Here is a 25,082-nt window from a genome sequence, read left to right as displayed (position 1 = left end):
GGATTGGGGCGGATGAGGCTGGTGCTGCCTGTGGCCAGTGGTGGCCCCAGGCTCATGGAAAATAGGGCACCACTGGTGCTGCAAATGCTACAGAGCTGCCTATGCCACGGGATGGCCCTGGTGCTTTCCTAACGGGAATTGGCGTGGAAGGTGTCACCTCCTAGTCACAAAGAGGTTGCCCGCCCGTCGACTTCTAAAAGTACTTTGCCGCGGCCCCACGTGAGGGCTAAGAATGCTGCAGACTTGTCGGAAAAGCTATTCCTGGTGTTTCATGCTGCGTGGCTCTGAGCCACGAGTGTAGCAATGCGGGCGGCTCACGCGGCTTTGACGTAGCAAGGACACAAGATGAAGTTGCAACATTTTGCTACTGGAAAAAACGCTTCCTCTTGTAGCTCTCTGGCAGCAGCTTCAGCACCAGCAATTTCTTCAGCTGCCGTTTCTTTGCTGCTGCCACTTGCCTCCTCAAGGTCAAGCTGACCACTAGCTTGAGCTAAGTCTCGCCAGACCAGGCTAAATGGGAACTTCCACGGCCGGGGCCGGGGGTGCCGCTTTGAAGCATGTTAGCAAGCGCGCCTCCCTGCTGATTGGCGCCTGGTGTAGACCAGGCCAAGCCATTTTAAAAGTTCCCGGGCGTGACGCCCAATTCTAGGCTTGCCCGGTGCCTGCATTGTCCAGGGCCTGCTGCCTCAGGTCACGTTCGTTAGGCCCCAGCCGAGGGAGCCGTCTTCTCCCTCAGCGCAGGTCCAATTCCAAAACACGGTTTTACTGCGGCCCCTGCCTCGTCTTCCGGGGCGAGGAAAACGTGCCCCATCGGCTCATTCAATCCCGGCCTTTCTGACCGGTTGACAGGGTCCCGTGGGCTGGCTACACGTGCTCAAACCCAGCCCAGAGCAGCCGCGGGGGTTACTGGGGGCCTGGCGTGGGGCAGCAGCAGGGGTCAGGTTCCCCCATGCTGCAGCAGAGGGAGCTGCCAAAGAGCATCATGCCACCGTAGCCCCTGCTCCGCTGCCGTCTCCGGGCCAGCCTGGCGCCAGGAAGCAGAGCGCTTGGCCCGGTGCGGGCTGGCGCGGGAGCAGGCTGCTCTGTAGCACCACTTCCCCCCAGCACATGCCCCCTGCTGCCGGGGTTCTGCCCAGGGCCAGCAGGCAGGGCTGGGGGATGCACGGGGGGGGGGGCTGGCATGGGGGGGCAACACACGGGGTGGGGAATGTGGCAAACACAACCCCCCACACACACACCCCCGAGCCCTGCCAGGGGGGTGCCTGCTGGCCCCTGCCCCCGGGTAGGTGGTGTTGGAGCCCCCGCCCGCTGTCCGCGTGAGCCGGGTCCCAGTGGCCGTTCGGGGTCAGGCCAGCTGGCTTTAGGCGGGCGGCCGCTTCTCCTGGGAAACTTGGCTCCTGGCAGAAGCCTGGTTCCCCAGGCGTCACATGCTGCTCCTGTGGCCGGGAGGCTCTGCCCAGTGGCAGCAGCAGGTGCCAGTGGCCTGGCGAAGTCCCGTGGCTGCTGGAAAGGCTGCGTGTGGGTGCAGCCCTGCTGGCCCGGGGTAGGCCAGACGGGACAGGAAGCTCAGAGCAGCAGCTGCCCAGGAGAGCTGCAGCCCTCGTGCGTCTGGGCCGGGGCCCATCTCGCACCCTGGGAGCTCTGGGCGCCTCCCCCAAGCCAGGGCAGCCTGCGGGCCCAGCGCCACGAAGCACAGGTCCCGGGTCTCTGAGGGGACCCTTGAGGCCACGGCCGACACCTCCCCCGGCCCAGGCCTGCGAAACCTGGCGCTCCAAGGAAAGGATCCTGTACCCTCTGCTGGGCAGCACCGTGGGCACGGAGCAGCCCTGCCCTGGTGCTGTCACCCCTCGTGGCCAGTGGCCCCCGGGCGCCTCGCTCAGCCCGAGGGACCTGCACGAGCCAGGGCCCGGCAAGGCGAGAGGTGGGCCTGGCAAGGAGCCAGCCTGGGCGTGGGGCCCTGTCGGTGCCGCGGGCGTTCGGCCGCCCCAGGGACTAGCCAGGCGAACCGGCCTCTGTCGCTCTCCGGCGCTGAGCGTGTCTCTGTGTCCGAGGGGCCGCTCCATGGCACAGGCTTCTCCTCGGGCCTCGTGGGCTGCCCTGGGGCACGGGGAGAAAGAAACGAGGCCTCCCTGTTGGCCTCCCCAATGGTCTGTTAGGGGCTTGCCCTTGACTCCCCCTTGCCGCAGCCCAGCCACCCCCCTGCCACGGGGACCCCTGCAATGGCCGCCCTGGGACCCCAGGCGGCTGGCCAGGTGCTAGGCCCTGGGGGAGGTGGGTTTTCCTGGCCGGTTGGCCGAGGCAGGGAGAGAGTTGAGGAGCAGGAGGCCAGTCACCCCTAGACTCCCCTCCCTTCCCGTTTCTCGCCATCCCAGGGCTCCCCCGGTCTGTCCTCCTCCCCATGCACCTCTCCTGCACGGGGGCACCAGAGCCTTGCGTGTATCTGCTCCTCCCCCACCCTCCCAGCACTTGGGTGCACCATGAATCTGCACCGTCCAGCGACCGATGTGTTTCCCCGCGTCACGTCGCCATGTGGCCCGGCCGGGCTCAGGGCACCTCCCGCCTGCCGTTCTCGCACGTGCTGTGCTGGCAGACGCAGGCGTGTGTGCCCGGCCTCTGGAGGAGAGTCTGGGCTTCCTTGCGTGTTGGCAAAAGCAAAAACCACCGTGCACGTGAGTGTGCGTCCGAGAGCTTCCCTGCCCGGCCATGGCACTGCCACGCGAGTGGGGTTAGACACCTGCCTAAGGGCACAGCCCGTGCCGAGAGCGTGGAGGCAAGCCCCCAGCCCCACCCCCAGCACCATGGGGAGGGAAGGGTGTGCGCAGCCCTGGCCGTGGAGCACCAGGAGGGCGGGTGGCAGGTGGCCCCAGGCGCCCCGTCCCTGGAGCACCGGGAGGGCGGGTGGCATCTGGCCCCAGGCGCCCCGTCCCTGGAGCACCGGGAGGGCGGGTGGCACGTGGCCCCAGGCGCCCCGTCCCTGGAGCACCGGAAGGGCGGGTGACAGGTGGCCCCAGGCGCCCCGTCCCTGGAGCACCGGGAGGGCGGGTGGCAGGTGGCCCCAGGCGCCCCGTCCCTGGAGCACCGGGAGGGCGGGTGGCAGGTGGCCCCAGGCGCCCCGTCCCTGGAGCACCGGGAGGGCGGGTGGCAGGTGGCCCCAGGCGCCCCGTCCCTGGAGCACCGGGAGGGCGGGTGGCAGGTGGCCCCAGGCGCCCCGTCCCTGGAGCACCGGAAGGGCGGGTGACAGGTGGCCCCAGGCGCCCCGTCCCTGGAGCACCGGGAGGGCGGGTGGCAGGTGGCCCCAGGCGCCCCGTCCCTGGAGCACCGGGAGGGCGGGTGGCATCTGGTCCCAGGCGCCCCGTCCCTGGAGCACCGGGAGGGCGGGTGGCAGGTGGCCCCAGGCGCCCCGTCCCTGGAGCACCGGGAGGGCGGGTGGCAGGTGGCCCCAGGCGCCCCGTCCCTGGAGCACCGGGAGGGCGGGTGGCAGGTGGCCCCAGGCGCCCCGTCCCTGGAGCACCGGGAGGGCGGGTGGCAGGTGGCCCCAGGCGCCCCGTCCCTGGAGCACCGGGAGGGCGGGTGGCAGGTGGCCCCAGGCGCCCCGTCCCTGGAGCACCGGGAGGGCGGGTGGCGTCTGGCCCCAGGCGCCCCGTCCCTGGAGCACCGGGAGGGCGGGTGGCATCTGGCCCCAGGCGCCCCGTCCCTGGAGCACCGGGAGGGCGGGTGGCAGGTGGCCCCAGGCGCCCCGTCCCTGGAGCACCGGGAGGGCGGGTGGCGTCTGGCCCCAGGCGCCCCGTCCCTGGAGCACCGGGAGGGCGGGTGGCATCTGGCCCCAGGCGCCCCGTCCCTGGAGCACCGGGAGGGCGGGCACTGGGAGCAGCAACCTACAGCGCAGAGCCGTCCCGGCCTTATGCACCTGCCGCCCAGGGCCACGGCCAGGACGTCAGGTCTGCTGCGGTCTCTGATGTGGCCGTCTCTGGCTCCAGCAGGAAGAGTCCTGCCTTGTCCCCGGCAGCCTCAGCAGGGCCGGGCCACCAGTGCTGAAGGGTCAGGGCCTGAGGAGCAGGGACGCGCGTTAGCTGGGTTAATCCACAGGCCGGGGCTCAGAGGGAAGGGCCTTGCCTGGACAGGCTGCCCGGCTCCCCGCTGCCCGCACCGCGCCAGGCAGCTGCCACCCTCCAGCCCCCGCTCAGCTCCTGCAGGAAGCCGCTCTCTGGCTCAGCAGCGAGTCTCGCTTCCTTCCCCGGGGTGCGGCGTGGTCACCACAGCCGCGGCGCTGCCCGTCATGCGGAGGAGATGAGGTGGCGGCCGGGCGGGGGATGAGCCGACGTCCAGCCCATCTATGGGAATAACCAGCCGGCCGCCGCAGGCAATGGGGGTATAAAGGGCCGAGGCTCGGCAGGGATCTTCCCCTTTCCTCGGGAAGGGAACAAGTCGCATCAGGAGCCAGCTCCCGGCGAGGCTGCCCTGCCCGAGCGTCGCCCGGCTTCCCGGCTCAGGTGAGTGGCGGGCGAGGCCTTCTCGGGGCGGGGCGGGGTGGGGCCAAGTGCCCCTGCGTCTGTGCCCATCGGAGAGAGAGAGGAGAGTTTCCTTTGGGCACCAGTGCCTGTCGGGGGGCCAGCGGACGTAGGGCCTCTCCCCCGCTCCAGCGCCTGCGGGGACCAGCCGGGGCCAAGGCGACCCACTGACACAGCCTGTTTGCAGGGGGGACGACAAACCCTCCGCTGGGAAAGGAGCGGGCCGGTGCCCTTCCCCCGCGGGGGAGGCTGTGGCGCTGCCGGCGTGGGATGCAGGGGTGCCCACCTCCCGGGGGGAGCGGTGCCTTCGGAAAGCCCAGCGCGGGGCGGTGCTGCCGGAGGGCCTGGAGGCTCCAGCAGGGCGCAGACCCGCTTGTGCTAGTGCAGTGCCCCCAAGGGCTCCTCATCGACCGCACGGGCCCCTGGGAGGGACGTGAATTCCCGAGGGGTGCCGCGGATCAGCCTCCCTCCCGCTCTGGCTAGCGCCCGCTCCAAGCCCACCCTGGGCGCGAACGCGCCTTAGCAGGGCACTGCGAGGAAGGGCGCACGCAGCGTGCCAGGGCACGGCCGACTCTTACCCGCGGGCGGATTAGCTTCTCGCTAGCTGGGATGTTGAAGCCGAGGTTTACCTGCTTAGCTGGCTAAGTGGAAACCCAGGAGTGCAGGGGCGCCAGCAGGAGCTGGCAGCCTCACACATGGTGGGGGAGGCTCCTGCCCCTGCAGGGCTGCTCCTGGTCCCGGTTAGCTGGTAAGGATACCAGCTCACATCCCCAGTCGCGGGTCCATCGCCCTGGCTGGCTGGATTGTGCACGGCCCGGGCTTCGGAGCTCCCGCTTCCTTGCAATGTGCTCTGCAATGTGCCTGGCAGCGTGGTGGGTGCCACGTGCAGCTCTGGCAGGGCGAATTGTGCCAGCCCCTCCCGCCCTTGCGTGCTGCTCTGATGCAGGGGGGCAGAGGGGTGCAAGGGTTGCTGGGTAATGGATTCAACTTTCACTTCACCATTCCCAGTTCTGTTTTTGGAAACCAACTCCTGCCTGTGATTGCCCAATAATGGCCCAGAACCCAGGGTCGCCGCAGGAAGGAGTTGCACAGGGACAGCAGTGACACTGGCCGGGCACGAGCTGGAAGTGGGTGGCACCCAACCAGGCGTGTGCTGCCGGGAGTTAGCCGCATTTCACTTGCTGCCGCTGTTGTACGCAAAAGTGCCGGCCACAGGCAACCGCTGCAGGTCTCACGTACGCTGCCACTTGATTTGCCACAAAGTTCACTTTCTCTGACAGCAGCCAGAAAACGTGGGGTGCTGCATTACCCCATATTGTTCGTACGGCCTTGTTCTACGAAGGAAAGTGAATCTAGATCCATACTACCCAGCAATGCTGCCCCATGATGCTACGCTGCTCTTCCTAGACGCTGCCTCACCGTTTGCTAACCGAGACGTTCCAGAGAAGCTAGATGTTCAGCTGAGACCCCGACCTGCCCTCACACGATGGCTGACAGACAGGAGAGCTCCATTTCTATGGGGGTCGGCGGGTCTACCAGGACCAAGGAGAGGAACTCTGTTGAACTGACCGGTTGTTTCAAAGGGGGCCTGGTGTGGCAGAGTGTCAGCGGAGTCTGGCCTGAGCACGTTAGGCGAAGATGAGGCCAGGAGAGGACGTTGTGGGAAGCGATGCACCCGACGCTAAATACCCTGTGAACGGGGCCCGAGGAGAGAAGCTGGAAAACCTTTGACGTGGCCGAAGTCTCCGTTCAGACGGGTGCTGGTGTGAGAGCTTGTCCCTTAGACTAAGTCTGCGCCCTGCCCCCAAAGCGCTCAGGAAAGTCTCTGCCGGCGGGTCTAAGCACAATCCAGGGCAGTACCGTGATGGATCCCGCACGCTCTCTGCTACTGTGCCAATGATTTTCCAGGTGGAGGTGTGAAGAGCCACCTGCAGTGACGTAGAGGGGAGCTGGTCACAGGCCGTGCGAACAGCTGCATTAGCTGCCCCTTTGGTTTTCCTATTGACCAGGAACAAATTGTGATTTTTTTCCTAGTTCGATTTTGTCTGAGCAGATTTGAAGCCGGTTGCTACGACCAGTCGCCCAACAACTTCCTTGGCGTGTCCGGCCAGAATTCACCGTTTGGCTCATGCAGTGGGAGGTTTCGTTTCTGGCCTGTGGCTGGAGACCCCACTCGTTATAAGCAAGGGGCGGGGGCGGGGCATTGGTAGGAATGGCTCGGGAGAAGAGCGGCTGGTTGGCCCAAGGCAGAGAGAACGATGATCTCACCCGTGGACTGTGAGGCCCAAAGGGACCGTCATGATCATCTAGTCTGACCTGCTGCCGCGAGCCACGGCCCCAGCCTCTCCTGTGACAGCCCGGACCCGTGGCGCAGCACCGCGACGCGCTCACATCTCGACGGAGCCGTCGGACGGCAGAGCCTCCCCACCGCCACGCGTTTGAATTGAACCTGCGAGCGGCCCGGGCCCGTGCTCAGAGGCCAAGTCTCTCCAGCAAGAGGAGTGCCCCAGCCTGGTCGGCGCTCCGAGACGGCCCTGCCCGGAGGCCTGGCATGGACAGCGGGCTCCTTTCCCCGCCCCCTGCTCTGTTCTTGAGCTGGGGAGCCGGGCGAGACGCTGGGACCCTTTGGAGGCGTTTCTCGCTCCAGCGGTTCGTTGTTCTCTGCCTGGGCCCGAGTCTCGCGGGGGATGAGCGGGTCCCAGGCTGGCGGGGCTTTGTGGCCGGGACATCACTGGAGTCGCCGCACGCGTGCAGTGGACGGGTGTGCCGAGGCCTGCGCAGTTACGCCTGCTGGAGACACAGACTTGCTCTGCTGCCCTCGTGGCTGGCACAACGTCCCGGCCACGGGAGCCCAGGAATCCCCCAGAGCGACAGGAAAGCGCCTCCAGCCATTCCCAGAGCCGCCGGGCCACTTCCTTCGCTCGCTGGAATGGAAGCCCCTTCACCCCAGCGCTGAGAAGAGGAGCTGAGGCCCTGGGGCGCGAGGTATTTCTCCTGGCTTCCACTGGCTTCCACTGGCCCCTGGTGCCACCGCACCGGTCTCCGCCTGCGTCCCCCTCGGTGACACGGGGCTGCTGCGAGCGCTCTGGCGGCCGCGTGCCCGGGCGGGGAGAGCAAGGCGCGGGTCAGTAACCGTCCGGGCGGGCTGGCTTCTGGCTGTTCTCGGGCAGAGGCGGCCGGGGGTTGACTAGATGCCCCTGTGGTCGCCCTCTCCTCGCCGGGCGGGTTGCTGAGGTGAGTTCTGGATCGTTTGGGGCGGCAGGTCAGAGCCGGTGGATGGATGGATTGTGCCCTCTCCTGGAATCTAACGGCGGGTCACTTGGGCCGGGCCCTGTGGGCGCTCGTCTTCCTTCAGAGACCTGGCTATGGAGGCCACGCGTGTCCCTTGTGCCTGGCAGCAGCAGAAATGCGCCGTTAGCGCCGCTGCTCTGCCATGTCACAGCGATGTCCCAGGCCCAGTGAGAGGGCAGGTGGGACGGCGCGAGCAGGCGAGGTCCTAGGGTTGCCAGGTGTCTGGTTCTTCTGTCAGATGGAAGGCCGGCAGGGACATTTTTCCCCTGCTGCGTTGGGCAGGGGCGGCGGGTGCAGGGGAAGTTAAAGGCGCAGGGTTTTTTTTTTCGCTCAACCAATTCCCCCCCCTCCCCCCAATGTCCGGGTTTTTTTGTGAAAGTATCTGGCAACCCTAGGAGCTCCTGGGGCAGAGGGTGGCACCGTGCAGCCCCCTGGCCTCAGCAGAAGCTGCAGCTCCCTGGTGCCGCCCGAGGTGGGAAATGCCATCCTTCCTTTCCCCTCCCCATGCAGGCTCCCGGCTTGCCGACCATGTGTGTTGGGAAGTGCACTCGGATTCTGGGCCCCTGCCTCGTTGCCTTGGGAGTGCTGTCCATCGCTGCCAGCGTGCTGCTGCTCTTCCCCAGCGGGACGGGGCGCTACCTGGAGGAGGGCCACATCTCCAAGCAGGCCATGCAAGTGCCAGGCGTGTGGGGAGGAGGCGTAATTGTAAGTGGCATGACTCCAATCCCTTCCCCTTGCCATGTGCGTGTCTCGGCCAGAGCACTCTGCTAGGGAGTCATGGGAGCAAGCCATAGGCATCACAGCCCTGGCCTGCCGGGTGAATCCCGTACTGGCCCCGTGCCTCAGTTTCCCCACCTGTAGAATGGGGAAGTTGGTAAGCAGTGGACGTGCCAGCTCCATGCGGTACCCCCTGGCTGACATTCGCTGGGCTGGGCAGGGCGACCCCCTGCCGCCGATCAAACGCCAGGACGCCCCCTTCTCCTCACTGGTGGCTGAAGCGAACGTGCTCCTCCCACCCACGTAGTGTGCAGGCCCGACCTGGCGCCAGCCCAAGGACTCGCAGCCACTTGAACGGGCTTTGGCTCAGAGTGTCGCAGGCAGAAAATCGCTCACGTACAAACCTCTTGGCACAACGAGCAGCCGAACGTGATTGGTCCTTCCCCTGCATGCCCTTAGCTGGGATCAGGGCCGTCTGTGTCGCCCAGGAACCTCTCGCTGCGCCAATCGAACCAGCTCCCGCTGCCTGCCAGGGAGGCCGTTTTAGGCCTCGCCAGGTTCACGGGGACACTTCTAGGCCCGAGGGACACGATTGTCCTCCAATTAGCGATGCCAGTGGGTAACTGGTATCCCCCTGACCGGGTGATGCTCACAGGTAACCAGTTAAACTCTGGCCAGGCCAGGAACCAGTTACCTGGAGGACGGTGGCTCCTATGAGCCCTAGCTACAGCCCAGAGCCAGGTGCATGGCTCGGTGCCAAACTGAATCCAGAGATGATGCTGAGTAACTGCTTCACATGCTGCTCTTTGTGGCGTTTCCGACTTCCACGGGCAGCAAACCAGGCTGGATTTGATTTAAATCACTAGTCAGGAAGATTCCATGTAATCATGGTTTTCCACATAGAAGTGCAGCCTTGTCGGCTGCCATAACCTTCGTACGCCAGCGTCACAATTCGAAGATCAATGGCGGGTTCCTTTTTACAGGGTTACACACTCGACATTTTCCAAGAGGGATTTATTTTGGCAACGTTTCAGATTAGCTCTACTGCTAGATCAGAAAATGAACGATGGATTGGTTATTTCATTTACCAGAGGTATTTCTGAAGCCACTGGGAGGCGAGCGATCTCCAATTCAACAGATCAATCACTAATATTTGGAGCATTTTGTTCCATGACGTATTAGAAGGACAACATCACCAGACAGACATTTACCTTGTTTTAGTTAACTAAAGAAACAACGTTATGTCTTCTGCATTTTTTCTTTAACAGCAAACATATAATATTTTAACAAAACAAGCAGATGGACTTTTGAATTTAGTTACACTTTCAAGTTTTTAAAAATCAAGTTTGTTTTTGTTTAAATTGTTTTTAACTAAAATAGTTACATGAAACATTTTTTAAACAAAAATTAAATTGATTGTGAGCCAGGTCCACCTGAGGGACTTGAAATATTGGCTTCTGCTTATTGAACTTTTAGAGCCTTTGTACTTTTAGAGAGAGGTTAGGGATTGACTCTGTGTCCACACATGTTCAGAACGCCAATCAGGTTGAAGTCTGTAATTTCTAAAGTATCTAAAAGGGTGTCACAAGGAAGAGGGAGAAAAATGGTTCTTCTTGGCTTCTGAGGACAGGACAAGAAGCAAGGGGCTTAAACTGCAGCAAGGGAGGTTTAGGTTGGACATTAGGAAAAACTTCCTACCTGTCAGGGTGGTCAAACATTGGAATAAATTGCCCAGGGAGGTTGTGGAATCCCCATCTCTGGAGATATTCAAGAGCAGGTTAGACAGACACCTGTCAGGGATGGTCTAGACGGTACCGAGTCCTGCCGTGAGGGCAGGGGACTGGACTCGACCTCTCGAGGGCCCTTCCAGTCCTAGTATTCTAGGATTCTCCCTCTGTGTCTCTATATATTTATTTATTTAAAAACATTTCTGCTGTAAGCAAGCATGCTATCTCTGGAGACACAAATACACAGGCTGAGAACTGCAAAAGCGTCTCTGATGGTATCTTCTACTCTGAGCACCACGTCCAAGTGGGTAGATAAAAGATTAACCTAAATCATCCATATTGAAGCCTCTGGAACCCCCTGAATGTGGGTCCCTAATCGATGACTGATTGGAACTCACTCAAGACTTTTCCTAAACACATGGCAGGAACTAGACTGTATAATCTCTAGGCCATGAGGAGCCATCCTTGAGCTATGATGTATCTTAATTAAAACTGTCTTTACATAGTTTTTTTCCTCAAAAAGCATTTTACCAAGAAAATCCAATTAACATTTTTTAAAAAGTTTGATTTTAAAAGCCATTTTTAAGAACCCATTGATTTGTATCCACCCTGCAGCCAATGTTTGCTCTGAAAGCAAAGCCAAGCCACCGGATGCGGTTCACAGATAGACGCGGGACGGCCTGTTGCCCGGATTCTCACCTTTGCCCTAATCCCCCGAGGAGCTGGACGTCCTTCTGCTCCCCCAAAACCAACCCCCTTTGCCCTGGCCCCGCCTTGCCCCTCCTCCGAGGCCCCGCCCCCGCTCCCTCCATCCCCCCCCTGCCCCCAATGCTTGCTCTTCCCACCCTCGCTCCCTCCGGACTGAGGAAGGAGGTTGGGTGTGGGGGCTCTGGCTGGGAGGGCAGACTCGGGTGGGCTGGAGAGGCGGGGCTTGGGGTGCAGGAGGGGCAGGGGGCGGGGCCCGGGCAGCTCCCAGCCAATGAATGAAGGGCTTGGCGGGGCCCGGTGTCGCGCGGGGGCTGCCCACCGGCACCTCGCAGGACGCGGCCTCGTCACGCCAGCGGCAGGGGTGGCTCGTGGACGTTGCCTGCGGACCAGGGGAGAGGACTCCCCGCGGCCGCCGGGGGCGCCGGAATTCCCCGGTCCGGCCCTGCTCACCCGGCCTCATTTCCTCTCTCCCAGGTCCTTCTGGCCGCAGCGCAGATCTCGGCCGTGGGGTGGTGCAGCGACCGGGCCTCCCGCTGCGGAACGTGCCGGAACGTAAGGCCACGACTCATTGCACTTGTGGGAATGTTCTTGGCCGAGCTGCGCCAGCCCCCCGGCTCGAGTGAGCGGCCCGGCTCCGCGTGGCCGGGCTCTGGAGCCAACAGGGCTGTGCTCGCGTAGCCCCGGCGGGAACGAGCCGTCCTGCAGACCCACAGGAAGAAACCGGCCGCTGTTTCAACGGGGCAGGCGGCCCAATGAGCAGCAGTTACATAGGGCAGAGGAAGCGTGGTCCAGTGGTTAGAGCACCAACCTGGCACTCTGGAGACCTGGGTTGAGCTGCTTGCTGGGGCTCCAACCCCGCCTATCTCACCCCCAATTACAGACACTTTGGGGAGTCCCCTTGGTCCACTTCGGTGCAGCTTGTGGGGCGCCGCCGCTCCTGGAATGGGGCAGATGGGAGCCCAGGGAGTGAGCATGCGTCTGGCCGGGCCCAGGGCTTTTTGGGCCCCCTCGTGCACAGGGGCGTGCATTGCACGCCACTACAGATGTGCAGCCAGGGTGTTTGCACGGGGAGGGTCCACATGCCAGCGATTCACGTGTGGGGCTGACCCGGGAGTGATGCTGCACGGCCCGTTACCCGCGGGGTGAGGGGCGGGGTCTCGAATGGTAGAAACAGCGTGTCCGTCTCTAGGGCGGTTGGGGGCGGCCGCCCCACACTTTGGGGGCCCAGGGCAGTCGCCTCAACCGTCCCATTGGCAGGGCCCAGGGTGGCCCGGGGGCTTACCTGAGGGAGGGGCCTGGTGCATCGCCCCACGGATCCAGCAGCTTGCTCTGCTCCACCCCACTGCCCATCTCCTGGCCCTGGCGCCTGCCACCAATGAGGGGGGGAGGGGCTTTCATTGCTTGTAGGAGTGGCCTTTGGGCAAGGAGGCGGAGCAGGGGGCGTGGCTTGGAAAGGGTGGGGCAGAGGTGGGGGTGGGCGGGGCCTGCAGCAGGCGGGATGGCTTTGGCCCCACCACCCTTATTCCGATGCAGAGCTGAATGTGATTTTCACAAGAGCTTGTGCAACGCCGAGGCCTTCGTCCCCGCTCGCGGCTCCCTCCCGTCTCCAAGCAAATCCAGCCTGAAGCAGGCTGCCCGGGGCGGCCTAGGCCCCAGGCTCTTCTGTGCCCGGGCCGGGGGCTCCTGTGGGGGGCGCTAAGAGCACGGGGCCTCCTGCAGCACAGAGCAGGGCTCCAGCAGTGGCGCCAGGCGCAGGGCAGGGGTCTCGGGGCACCGGCTGCAGCGGGAACGCGGCTCTGGCTGGTCCCGCTCCTACAGGGGCTGCCACCGGGGTCGCCTGCTTCTTCCAGCCCTGGCGCTGCGCACGAGGCCGGTGGAGACCTCGCGGGCCTGGCGCCCGCTCTGCCCAGGGGAGCCGGCCTGTGCGGGCAGAGCCGTGCGCTGGACTGACGAGCTCCGTGCTCTGCCTTCCCCCAGATGTTCCTTTCCATCGTCCTGTCGGGGCTGGCGCTGCTGGGCTCCGCCGCCTGCTTTACCATGTCGGGCCTGGGCCTGACCGACGGACCCCTCTGCCTGCACAACCAGACCGGAGACCTGCAGTGGGATTACCCCTTCCTCAGCATAGAGACCCACAGGTAGCACGAGCGCGGCACGGCCGGGCAGCAGCAGGGCTAGAGACCGGCTCCGCAGAGCCCGAGGGGGCGCTAGAGACCGGCTCCGCAGAGCCTGAGGGGGGCGCTAGAGACCGGCGCTGCAGAGCCCGAGGGGGGCGCTAGAGACCGGCGCCGCAGAGCCCGAGGGGGGTGCCAGAGACCGGCTCCGCAGAGCCTGAGGGGGGCGCTAGAGACCGGCTCCGCAGAGCCCGAGGGGGGCGCTAGAGACCGGCGCTACAGAGCCCGAGGGGGGCGCTAGAGACCAGCGCCGCAGAGCCCGAGGGGGGTGCCAGAGACCGGCTCCGCAGAGCCTGAGGGGGGCGCTAGAGACCGGCCCCGCAGAGCCCGAGGGGGTGCTAGAGACCGGCGCTGCAGAGCCCGAGGGGGCGCTAGAGACCGGCTCCGCAGAGCCCAAGGGGGGCGCTAGGCACTGGCGCCGTAGAGCCCGAGGGGGGTGCCAGAGACCGGCTCCGCAGAGCCCATGGGGGACTCTAGGCACCGGCGCCGTAGAGCCCGAGGGGGGTGCCAGAGACCGGCTCCGCAGAGCCCGAGGGAGGTGCTAGGCACCGGCGCCGTAGAGCCGGTCACCCAGGGGAAGCTCTCCCCAGCGCTCCACCGAGCTGGGACTCGGGGGGCTGGAAAGCCTGAAATTCGTGCACTGCCGAGCGCAGGCCGCTCGGGGGGCGGGCGAAGACGGGCCCTACGTGTGTCCCGTCTAAGAGGGGGAGGCTTTGCTGGCCCGATAGCGCCCAGCACAGGCAGCTGCGGGCTCCCAGGGCCTTCAGGAAAGCCAAGGAAGAGTGGAGCAGATGTTCCCGCCCCCCCCGCCGAGGTCCCAGCGCTGTCCCTTGGGTCTCTCATCAGTGCGCAGAACTACCTGTATGAGCCGTCGCTCTGGACCTCGGTCTGCATCGAGCCCCCGAACGTCGTCGCCTGGAACGTCTCCTTCTTCTCCGCCCTGCTGCTCGTCAGCGCCGCCGAGATGGTCCTGGCGTCTCTTCAGATCCTCAACAGCTTCTTTGGCTGCCTCTGCGGCCTGTGCGAAGGCAAATAGGTAACGTCTCCCCTTGGAGCCCCTGCCCTGCTGCGCTCCCTGTGCACACGGGCCCAGGCACAAACTCCCGCCGGCTCCCCCGTGCCCTGCGACCGCCCCAGCGCCGAGGGGCCCTCTGCTCCGGCCGGCTCACTCAGCGCAGGAGGTGCAGGACACTGGAGCTTGGCTGCCTGCCCCGAGTTCCCCTTCGACTGGCCTGGAGCGACGGGCTGGGCGTCGAGCAGCCGCGGGTGCGCAGGGAGACGTCGAAGGGTTCAGTCGCTGTTGGTAACAGTTGATTTCACCATGCGCACACTCGCCCCCTCGTGCACCCACCCCCGCATACACACAACCCACGCACACCCACTCTTGTGCACACCCACCCCCACGTGCATACCACACTGTGCGCACACCTGCCCCGCACACACACCCACACTGCATGCACACCACCCCCGCATACACTCCCACGTGCATACCCACACTGCGTGCACACCCGCCCCACACACACCAGCCCCCACATGCACCCCACTGTATGCATACCCACACTGCACTCACACCCACTCCCTGTGTGCACACCCCCACATGCACCCACCCCTGCATACACACAACCCCCGCACGCACACCCACTCCCCACGTACACCCGTGTGCATACCCACGCTGAGCTCACACCTGCCCCACACTGCGTGCGCGCACACCCTTCGCACACAGGCGCGCACTAACCCGATGGCTAGCAGCGACCTGGGAGTGTGACCTGGCCACGCTGCAAATCCCCCTTTGCTCCGCCGCCCCAGCGCGTCCCGGGCACGCCTGGCAGGAGGCGCGAAAGCGGGAGAGCGCCCTTGTCCCATCCCCTGCCCGGCCCTGAGCGATCTGGACGGGCCGCACTGAGCGCCCCTCTGCTCCCTGCAGGTGCAGCCCAGGAGGAGGCGGCGCTAGCGCGGGAGAGCCAGGCGCCGTCGGCCGGGTTCTCTGCACACGCCGCAGCGAGACCCGCCGGGGCAGGACGGGATCCCGAGTCCCTGCGGTTCCGTCCGGGCGGCGGCCGGGCCTCTCGACGAGGCGTGAGACTGGACGTGGAGGGCGGCGGGTTCGCCGCGGCAGAGCCCAGGTGAGCCCCGAGCCGGCGATTGAGGGACGGGGGCCTGGGCCGGGACCAGCCCCTCTTCTGGCCTTTCCGAGGACAGAGCCGAAGCGCCCGCCGCCCCTGCTGCTGTTTGCACGGCCCCTGGCTCGGCATCCGCCCACCCGCCCTTGGCTGCACCGTCTCTGCGGGGCGCACCGGGCTGGAGCCTGCCGGCTGGGTGCGACCAGGGGGAGACGCCGCTTCGGGGCCGGGGGCCGCGCCCTCCCGGGGCAGCGCACTGGACGGCCCCTGTCCCGCGGCGTGGGGCGCTCGGGTGGCCCCGCGCGTGCTCTGATGGGGAAGCCCGGGGAGGCCGAGTGTGAGGCTCGTGGGGCCCGGCCCGGTCCCCCTGACGCCAGCCGGGCCCCTGCAGGGCGCTGGGGAGTGGCCCGGAGCCCCGCCGGCCTGTGCCCCCGTGCGCCGGGGCGGGCTCCGGTTTCTTGGGGCGCTTTTCAGCCGAGGGGCGGTGCCGTCGGGTCGCGGGAGCTCGTGTGCGGCGGGGACGGCCACAGGCACCGGCCCCCAACGCCCGGCCCGGCCCAGACAGACCCCGCGGGGAAGCAGCTTGAGCGGCCGCTTTGCGGGAGGCGTCCAGGCTCGGGCGGCTGGCCCCGGCCCGGGGTCTTCGCCTGCGGCCAGGGCCGGGTGTCCACGGGCGCCGCATCTTCTGCCTCGCGCGGGTTCGCTGGCGGCAGAGCGGGGCTTTGGCTGCTTCACTCCGGCGGGTCGTTACCTCCCTCGCTCCCGCCCGGCGGCACTGGCGGGCAGGCAGCTCCCTCCACGGGCCGCACAAGCCAAACCCGATCGCTTTCGGGGCCACCGCGGGGTCCCAGACGGTTTGTCGAGCAAAAAAGAAAAAGCATCTTAGGTGCCAGGCAGAAGGCACCGCTACCGGCGGACACCGGGCGCCCCTCGGGCCACCAGAGAAGAGGTACTTTGTCGGGATGTTGTCGTTATTTATTATTGTAGATTGTGTTTGAGGTATGTTTTTAATATTACAATTATTTGTGTCACATTATTTGCTCATAAATAATTTTTAAATTAATTTTACATCTTTTTTATTTAAATATAAATGTAAGGTCCTTTTTGTATATGCTACGTAACTTATTTTGTTGAAATAAAAACAAGTATAGACCATGGTTAATCAAATGGAACAGGTTTCTGTGAAAATTTCAGATATTCTGTAAGTTTGAGATTTTGCATAAACATATAATATAAAATTAATATACATTTAGGCTGTGTCTAGACTGGCAAGTTTTTCCACAAAATCATCTGCTTTTGCAGAAAAACTTGCCAGCTATCTACACTGGCCGCTTGAATTTCCGCAAGAGCACTGAGGATCTCATGTAAGATTATCGGTGCTTTTGCAGAAATACTGTGCTGCTCCCATTCGGGCAAAAGCCCTCTTGGGCAAATCATTTGCGCAAGAGGGCCAGTGTAAACAGCACAGGACTGTTTTCCGCAAAAAAGCCCCGATCACGAAAATGGCAATCGGGGCTTTTTGGCGGAAAAGCGCGTCTAGATTGGCCACGGATGCTTTTCTGCAAAACGTGCTTTTGCGGAAAAGCATCCTGCCAATCTAGACGCGCTTTTCTGAAATGTTTTTAACGGAAAACTTTTCCGTTAAAAGCATTTCCGGAAAATCATGCCAGTGTAGACGTAGCCTTAGTGATTTTATTTGGAAATGAATAAATAAAAAACAAAATCCCTTCCTCCCCCCAGAGCCAGCCTTTTATTCTTTTATAAAAATGTTCTGGGAGCTGCAAAAAAAATGGGGCCGCATGCGGCCCCCAAACGCCAGTTTGCCATGCCTGCTCTAGCACATCCAGCTGTGCCCGGGGCTGGAGCCAGCCTTGTCCCGCTGACGAGCCGTGGGGCTGGGAGTTCGTGGCCGGGGCCATGGGGGTGGCTGCTGTGCCCGTCTCGAGGAAGTGGGGGGTCAGCACCTTGGTGGGGGTGGGGCCTGGCTGTGCGGAGGCAGGGGGACCCAGCTGGCTCTGTCTGAATACACATAATTAGGCTCCTTCGCCCTACGCCCCGTCCCCCTTCCAGCCCCTGAGGCCTGTGGGGCTGGAGTGCTAGGAGGGGATGCAGCCCCGCCCCCCCTTGCTGGTCGCCGCACGGCGTGGCAGGGCTGGCGCTGCGGCTCTCAGGGGGATGTTCTGGAGCACCTCGTACAGCGTGAACATGCTGAAGGAGATCTGCTCGTAGGGGGACCTGGTGCCGTTTTCGTACAGGCAGGCAAAGGCCGTGGGCGGGATGCCGGTGGCAGGGAACTCCCACGGGGGCAGTTCCACGCAGGCCAGGTCGGAGTAGGCGCTGGGGCCTTCGTAAATGACCCAGGGCTCAGTCCAGCTGTCAGCGTCCCTGGGGAAGGTGCTGAGATAGACGCCCAGGTTGACGCGAGCGCTGGCGCTCGTTGGGTGGGAATAGAGCACCCACGTGGGGGGCTGGAAGAGGGACGTGGATTTGGCCACGGCGCCTGGCTCCGGCTGTCCCTGGCCGCCACCTGGTGCCACTGCGGCCCTGGAGCCGGGGGTCTCGTGATGGCTGCTGGAAGGACAGGGCACATCAGCGTCTGCCGGCTGCTGGCGGCCCCGCTGCGGGCTGCCCAAGGACACGGCCGCTGGGTTTCCAAGGGCCATAGCGCAGAGGGGGAGACAACGCTGCCTAGTGGTTTGTCTACACAGCAGGGGGCAGTCCGGGCCGTTGGGAGCCCACCGCGCACTCGGCTGCGCCGGGGGGCTGCTCGGGGCATAGAAGAGAGGGGCTGGGAAGCCAATGATGCTGCCGTGGCAGCCGTGGTGGGGCTCCACCAGCCGCTGAACTAGCTGGCCCGGGTGGAAAACGGCTCCGTCGTCAGCGCTGAGGGCCTGGACTCGGCAGCCCAAGGGGCTCCTGGCGTTGCAGTAGAGGATGTTGCCACCGTCTTCTTCGTCCACGGAGACCAGCTGGCACTCCACGGTGGGCAGGCTGGGGACGGGCTCGCCGAAGCGCCAGCTCTGCCCGTGGTCGTCGCTGTAGAAGGCGAAGGCGTGTGGCGTGGTCTGGCAGAGCTTCCCGAAGCACTCCTTGCAGTCGATGTGGTAGGCGTAGGCCGGGACCAGCAGGCGGCCGGACTTGAGCTGAATCCCGTGGCCGGGGCCTAGCGCGAACGTGGCCCAGTCTGCGCAGAACAGGCAGCGTCAGGGCCCCTCCCTTCTCCCCCGGCCTTGCCCTCGGGAACACGCCCAGCGCCGGAGCCTCCTCGTCTCCCCGCGCCCTCGCTCCCGCTCGTTCACGGCCCTGGGCAAGCGGGGCTGACCCCCCCACGGCTCGCCCCCCCCGGCGCTTGGGCCTTTACCTGCGATGGCCTGGCCAACCACCTGCTGCGTCAGGTCGGTCGCCTGGCTCCAGGTCAGGCCCTGGTCGGCGCTGGCCACGTAGCACAGGCGGGCCGCGTTCCGGCCCGTGACGATCTGGTAGGCCTCGGGCGTCACGCCCAGCACGGCGATGAAGAAGAGGAAGACGATGCCGGTGAACTCGTCGTAGACCGGACAGGGGTTCATGGAGCGATGGTGCTTCAAGGCGGCAGTCGGCAGCGCTCTCATGGCTTCCCACTGGCAGGAGAGGGCGGGACGGGGTTAGGGGCTCCCCTTGCCTGGCTCCCCGCCCTGCGGCCTTTGCTCCCTCACACACGGCTCACCTCAGCCACTGCCCCCCCCGGGTGTGCTCCTGGCTGGAAGCGCCGGTGCCCTATGGACACGGCAGCGCTGCGGCCCCCCGGCAGCCAGGACACGCTGCTGTGTCCGTGGGCAGGAGCGTGATGAGGTCACGCCGCCGTTATCCCTCCTCGGGGCTGCTCTAGGCCGGGACGCGGTACGTCACGCCGCTCGGCTCCCTCTCGAACAGCACCGTGCGCGCCGGGAAATGGCGCGAGCCCATCGCCCTGCAGCCAGGGACAGACACCGGCTGAGCGATCCAGGCGCAGCGACCCTGCACGGCTGGGCCTGCTCCCTGGGCCGGGACCCGTGGCCCACGCCCCGCCAGCGGCCGTTTTAGGGGGGCCTAGCCTGCGGTAGCCCCGGCCTGCTGCACGGCGCCTCTCTGCGGGCTGGGAGCAGGCCCGGCTGGCGTCGCGCGGGAACCCGCCCCTCACAGCCCTGCGGCCGGTCTTCTGCAGCCGCGCCCCGTGGCGCCTCCAGCCCTGCCCGCTGACCGCCAGCCACACCAGCGCGCTGGGCCGGCCTTCGGGGACACGGCGCCTGCGGCAACTCGCATGCCGGGGCCCCGACCTGTCGCTGTGGTGCCCCCCCAAGCCCCAGTCTCCCATGGGTGCCCCTCCCACCCTTGCCCCCCAACCCCCTCCTGTGTCCCAAGCCCGGCACTGCGCCCCCCCCCCAATGTCTGCCCCTCTCTCCTGTGCCCCCCTCATCCTCCTCCCCTTCCCGTGCCCCCTTCACCCCTCCCCCTGCCCCCTCTCCTGTGCCCCCCTCATCCTCCTCCCCTTCCCGTGCCCCCTTCACCCCTCCCCCTGCCCCCTCTCCTGTGCCCCCTCATCCTCCTCCCCTTCCCGTGCCCCCTTCACTCCTACCCCTGCCCCCTCTCCTGTGCCCCCTTCACCCCTCCCCCTGCCCCCTCTCCTGTGCCCCCTCATCCTCCTCCCCTTCCCGTGCCCCCTTCGCTCCTACCCCTGCCCCCTCTCCTGTGCCCCCTTCACCCCTCCCCCTGCCCCCTCTCCTGTGCCCCCTCATCCTCCTCCCCTTCCCGTGCCCCCTTCGCTCCTACCCCTGCCCCCTCTCCTGTGCCCCCTTCACCCCTCCCCCTGCCCCCTCTCCTGTGCCCCCCTCATCCTCCTCTCCTTCCCATGCCCCCTTCACCCCTCCCCCTGCCCCCTCTCCTGTGCCCCCCTCATCCTCCTCCCCTTCCCGTGCCCCCTTCACCCCTCCCCCTGCCCCCTCTCCTGTGCCCCCCTCATCCTCCTCCCCTTCCCGTGCCCCCTTCACTCCTACCCCTGCCCCCTCTCCTGTGCCCCCTTCACCCCTCCCCCTGCCCCCTCTCCTGTGCCCCCTCATCCTCCTCCCCTTCCCGTGCCCCCTTCGCTCCTACCCCTGCCCCCTCTCCTGTGCCCCCTTCACCCCTCCCCCTGCCCCCTCTCCTGTGCCCCCTCATCCTCCTCCCCTTCCCGTGCCCCCTTCGCTCCTACCCCTGCCCCCTCTCCTGTGCCCCCTTCACCCCTCCCCCTGCCCCCTCTCCTGTGCCCCCCTCATCCTCCTCTCCTTCCCATGCCCCCTTTGCTCCTACCCCTGCCCCCTCTCCTGTGACCCCTTCACCCCTCCCCCTGCCCCCTCTCCTGTGCCCCCCTCATCCTCCTCCCCTTCCCATGCCCCCTTCACCCCTCCCCCTGCCCCCTCTCCTGTGCCCCCCTCATCCTCCTCCCCTTCCCGTGCCCCCTTCACCCCTCCCCCTGCCCCCTCTCCTGTGCCCCCCTCATCCTCCTCCCCTTCCCGTGCCCCCTTCGCCCCTCCCCCTGCCCCCTCTCCTGTGCCCCCCTCATCCTCCTCCCCTTCCCGTGCCCCCTTCACCCCTCCCCCTGCCCCCTCTCCTGTGCCCCCTCATCCTTCCCCCCTTCCCGTGCCCCCTTTGCTCCTACCCCTGCCCCTCCCTCCTGTGCCCCCTTCACTCCTGCCCCATGTCCTGCATCTCCCCTCCTGCCCCACGTGGCTGCACAAAGCAGCTGGCCTTGCTGCTCGCCCCCAGCAGCCAGAGGTGCCCGAGGGGGGGGGCGCATGGCTGGGGCCGTGACCCGGGGGCCCGGGGCCCGGGGCAGGGGTGCAATCGGGCCTGCGTTGCCGCACGCTGGCTCAGGGCCAGGAGCCTGCAGGCTGGTGTCAGATTCGAGCCCCCAAGAGCCCAGAGAGCCCCCCGGCCCATCGCCCAGCTCTGCGGGGGGGGGATCACCCCCCACAGCCGCCAGGGGGCCCCAGGGGGCAGGACCAGCAGAGGGGCGCCTGGCTCAGCGGGCTGGTTGTCCAGCTGCCCCCTCGGCTGGGGGGGCTCCAAAGCCTGCTCAGTGCCCCTCCCCCCCGAAGGCCGGCCCTGCACAAGGGGGTTTCCTCGGCCGGGGGGGCTGACGCTGGGGTAACACGGCAGGAAAGTTCACCCCCCCGGGGGCAGTAGGCAGGGGGAGGGGCGTGTGCGGCGGAGGAACCAGGACGTCCGCCTCCCCCAGGCCCGGGCTGGGCCAGACCCCGGCCGCACCGACACCGGGCCCCTCCTCCCACCGCGGGGGGTCATTGTTCAGCCAGCCCCTCCTCCGCACCCCACCCCTCCTGCCAAGCCAGCCCCCCTTGCATCTGGCCCAGCCCCCTGCTCTCGAACACCCCCCAGCACCCGGCCCCCTCCTGCACCATCCCATATAGCCCCCACCCCGACCCCCACCTTACTGACTCAACCGGCCCCCACCCCTCCAAGCCCACACCCCAGCACCGGAACTCCTCCCGCCATGCCCCCCAGAGCCCCCTGCCAGGCCCCATCCTCCCACAGCCCTCCCCAGCCCCCCATCTTCACCTGGACCCCCCCAGACCCTGCGTTCAGGGCCCCCGTGCACTCACGTCCCCCAGCCAGCCACGCGGGCCCAGGGCGCCCCACACAGACCCCAGACCCCCCCAAGGCCCATTCGGATGCTGCGGGCCTGGCCCTGGGCTGGCTGAGCGCTGGCGAGTCAGTCCCTCCGGCTCCCCACGCGACTGGGCTCCAGCCATTCCTGCGCCTCAGGCAGTGGGCGAGCGACGCGTGCACGGCCCCCGGCGCTGCGACCTTACAGCTGCCATGGGGCACCCCGGGCAGCTGCCCGGCTAGCCTCCCCCCCCCCCCCAATCCGGCCCTGCTGCAGGCCGACGGGGCTGGGACCAAGGGCCGGGAAAGCGGCGCGGGGACAGCCAAGAACACAAGCAGCACGTTAAACTCTGGAGTCTGCGCTGCCTTGGGGTGGCCTCCCCAGGAGGGGCCCTGCAGGGCGGCCGGGGGCGCTGGCTGGGAGGCTAGAAAAGTGGGCGAGGGAGCCGTGAGGGGCTGGCGCTGCCAGGCGGCCTGGGAGAGACAAGCGCGTGATTCGGGCATTGGCTTTCCTGGGTAAAACCCACTTCCCAGCGCTTCGCCGCGCTGCGCCGCCTCGGCCACCCGCGCAGGGCCGGAGCCGACGGCTCCTCTCTGCAGCCAGGCTCCTGGGCACTCGATGCTCCCCGGCCGCCTGGCTCTTCTCACGGCTTGGTCCCCTTCGAGCCGCTTCCATTCCTGCGCCAAGCACGGCCCCCTCGTGGCCTTACGGGCGCACACGCCAGCCAGGGAAAGCGCCATGGCCCAGCGTCCAGCGGCTCCGAGCGCCAGCCTGGGCTGCCAGGGTCTTGGAGGGAGCAGGCAGGAAATAGCCGGGTGTGCCCAAGGGCCGGGCCGCACAAGGGTGGGAATTAGCCGTTTGCTGGGAGACTCTGCTACTGCGCAAACAGGGCTTTGACTGCAGCTTCCACGGTGCCAGACGGGCAACGGGCGCCGGGAGACGCCGAATGTCAGAGCAGGCCCGCGGCCCCTCCCGGGCGAGTGGCAGGGGAGCTACCTCACCTGAGCCGCACCGGGCCGGTTCTCGCTGCCCGGCTCGCCCCGTCCGCCCGCGCGCTGGCTGTGACCCAGTGTCCCTGCTGCCCTGGCCAGTCCTCCGCGCTCTGGCGTTTCTAGGGTGCAGCTCATTCAGTTTGGTCTCTCGCTAGACCCCGCGCCCAGCCTGGCCCCTGGCTGGCCGACAGCCGAGCGCTCCGGTGAGCTGGAAAAAGCCCCGAGTCAGCAGCATGAGGCCCACAAAGGCCTGATTGTCGGAGCGCCGCGCACTAGCGTGTTCAGGGCCCAGCCACTTGTGTGCAGCTTCTTTCTGAGGGAAGGCAGGGCGGGGCAGGGCAGAGCGTCTCCGGGGCCTGCCTGCTGCCTCCCTTCCTCAGCCCGGGGCTCCCGGCGAGAGGCCCCAGGCCAAGACTCTCCCTCTACCTTCTACAACGGGCAACACCTGGAGCCGCGGGGCCGACGCTGCGGTCACGCCGCCTTCACCGGCCTGCAGCTCCACGGGCCCCAGGTGCGCCTCCTGCTTCACGAGGGCCGGGCCCGTGTTTCTGAGTCTCCGGCGGGAGCGCGGGGTAGAGCCAGATGGCGCTCGGCGGCCGAGAGCGGTGAAATGGGCCAGGATACAGGCAGGGACCCAGTGTCTGCACTTGGCGGGGTAGAAGATGAGTAGCCAAAGGAAAACCAGCCAGCAGCGGTGGTTCAAATTCCTGACACTCCCCCTCCCCCGGATCTGTATTGGACGTAGGGCTGCCAGATGGTTTCAACAAAAATACCGGACACACCTGATGTTACATCACAATCTCCTTTCCAGCTGAGTTAGAAAATACCGGACAGTTCTAGTTTCGCACTTTGTCTCCCGGACAGAAAGCTCCAATGCTGGACTGTCTGGCTCAAAACCGGACCCCTGGCACCCCTGGCTGGAAGAGGCAGCTCCTCCATTAGCGGCAGAGGAAAACAGGCCATGGCCAAACGTGGGTGGGTTGGCTCCGGGTTGCTCTGAGGAGCCATTGGCGTTTGGCCAGAACGTGCGCTGGCCCCACGGGGGGTGGGGGGGAGCGCTACGAGGGCTCGTGACACGGAGCCACTCGAGAAAGCGCGGGCAGGCGGGGCCTGTGATGGAGTCGCTTGTGCAGAGCTGGCGACGGGGATCAGTGCAGGGGCAGGTTCCTGGCTCAGAATTTGCAAATCCTTTCCCACAGCCACAACTCACACCTCAGACACACTCACCCGGGAACCGGCCCCTGCAAGAAACCCAGTGCCAGCTCTGCCCACACAGCTACCCAGGCGAGCCCCTCACTGGCCCGCACCCCTCGGGGCTCCTGCAGCGTGTGCCAGCACGAGCCAGCTCTGCCCACACAGCTACCCAGGCGAGCCCCTCACCGGCCCGCACCCCTCGGGGCTCCTGCAGCGTGTGCCATCACGTGCCAGCTCTGCCCACACAGCTACCCAGGCGAGCCCCTCACCGGCCCGCACCCCTCGGGGCTCCTGCAGCGTGTGCCAGCACGAGCCAGCTCTGCCCACACAGCTACCCAGGCGAGCCCCTCACCGGCCCGCACCCCTCGGGGCTCCTGCAGCGTGTGCCAGCACGAGCCAGCTCTGCCCACACAGCTACCCAGGCGAGCCCCTCACCGGCCCGCACCCCTCGGGGCTCCTGCAGCGTGTGCCAGCACGTGCCAGCTCTGCCCCTCGGCCACATGCCTGGCCCAACCGGACAGTCTCTGTGCCAAAGGACAACCGTGCACCCCCCCAGCACTGAGAACCCCCCCCCCCCCCCCCCGTAGGGCAGCAGTGGACCCTGCCTGGGCACTCAGTCGTGGGTTTGAATGTGGCCAGCCCGCTGCAAAAGCATCTCAAAAGCCCCTTCCCCGGGCGACAGCTGGACTGGGGTTCACTTGCAACTTCAGCACCATCCGCTTGGGGCTGACCATGAGATCAAAGCGGCGCCTGTTCCCACGGCACCGCAAGCAGCTGTTCTCCGGCTGCACTGGCTGGCAAAGCTGCAGCTGCCGCAGGGTTTCTCTTGGGACGTTCCTGGCCGCTTCTTCTCTGCCATTAGCCCCGAGAGTCGGTCACGCAAACAAGCAGCCAACAAGCCCACGTGTCCCGGGGCTACCAGGAGACCTGTGCGCATGCGACAAGAACGCGGGCGCAGCTCCCTGCTGTGGCTCAGCCACGTAAGGCGCCCACGGCTTGTTCCCGGAGTGTCGATGCCGCCCTAAGCGCCCTGGGGCA

General features: G+C 65.9%; 2 protein-coding genes across 4 annotated transcripts; one reads left to right on the top strand and one right to left on the bottom strand.

Annotated features, from left to right (window-relative positions):
* Window positions 1-4,051: 4,051 nt before the first annotated feature.
* Window positions 4,052-16,717, top strand: TM4SF19 (transmembrane 4 L six family member 19). Of its 3 annotated transcripts, none has more exons than XM_075937190.1 (6): window positions 4,052-4,490; window positions 8,310-8,504; window positions 11,426-11,503; window positions 12,929-13,086; window positions 13,969-14,158; window positions 15,047-16,717. In XM_075937190.1, the coding sequence occupies exons 2-5, from the start codon at window positions 8,328-8,330 to the stop codon at window positions 14,156-14,158; spliced, it is 603 nt and encodes a 200-aa protein (XP_075793305.1). In that variant the 5' UTR covers window positions 4,052-4,490; window positions 8,310-8,327; the 3' UTR covers window positions 15,047-16,717. The 3 variants fall into 3 exon arrangements, with proteins under 3 accessions (XP_075793305.1, XP_075793306.1, XP_075793304.1); XM_075937191.1 differs by having other exon boundaries at window positions 4,052-7,493; XM_075937189.1 differs by lacking the exon at window positions 4,052-4,490 and having other exon boundaries at window positions 7,514-8,504.
* A 608-nt stretch (window positions 16,718-17,325) lies between these two features.
* Window positions 17,326-24,384, bottom strand: NEU4 (neuraminidase 4). The gene is made up of 4 exons (XM_075938361.1): window positions 22,860-24,384; window positions 19,110-19,188; window positions 18,604-18,859; window positions 17,326-18,426 (listed from the first exon to the last, which is right to left on the bottom strand). Exons 2-4 carry the CDS (start codon window positions 19,182-19,184, stop codon window positions 17,339-17,341), a joined length of 1,419 nt encoding a protein of 472 aa, XP_075794476.1. The 5' UTR covers window positions 19,185-19,188; window positions 22,860-24,384; the 3' UTR covers window positions 17,326-17,338.
* Window positions 24,385-25,082: the final 698 nt, after the last annotated feature.

The sequence above is a fragment of the Pelodiscus sinensis genome, chromosome 10, assembly GCF_049634645.1.
Source record: "Pelodiscus sinensis isolate JC-2024 chromosome 10, ASM4963464v1, whole genome shotgun sequence".
Classification (NCBI taxonomy): domain Eukaryota; kingdom Metazoa; phylum Chordata; order Testudines; family Trionychidae; genus Pelodiscus; species Pelodiscus sinensis.
This window is presented reverse-complemented; position numbering and strand designations above follow the sequence as displayed.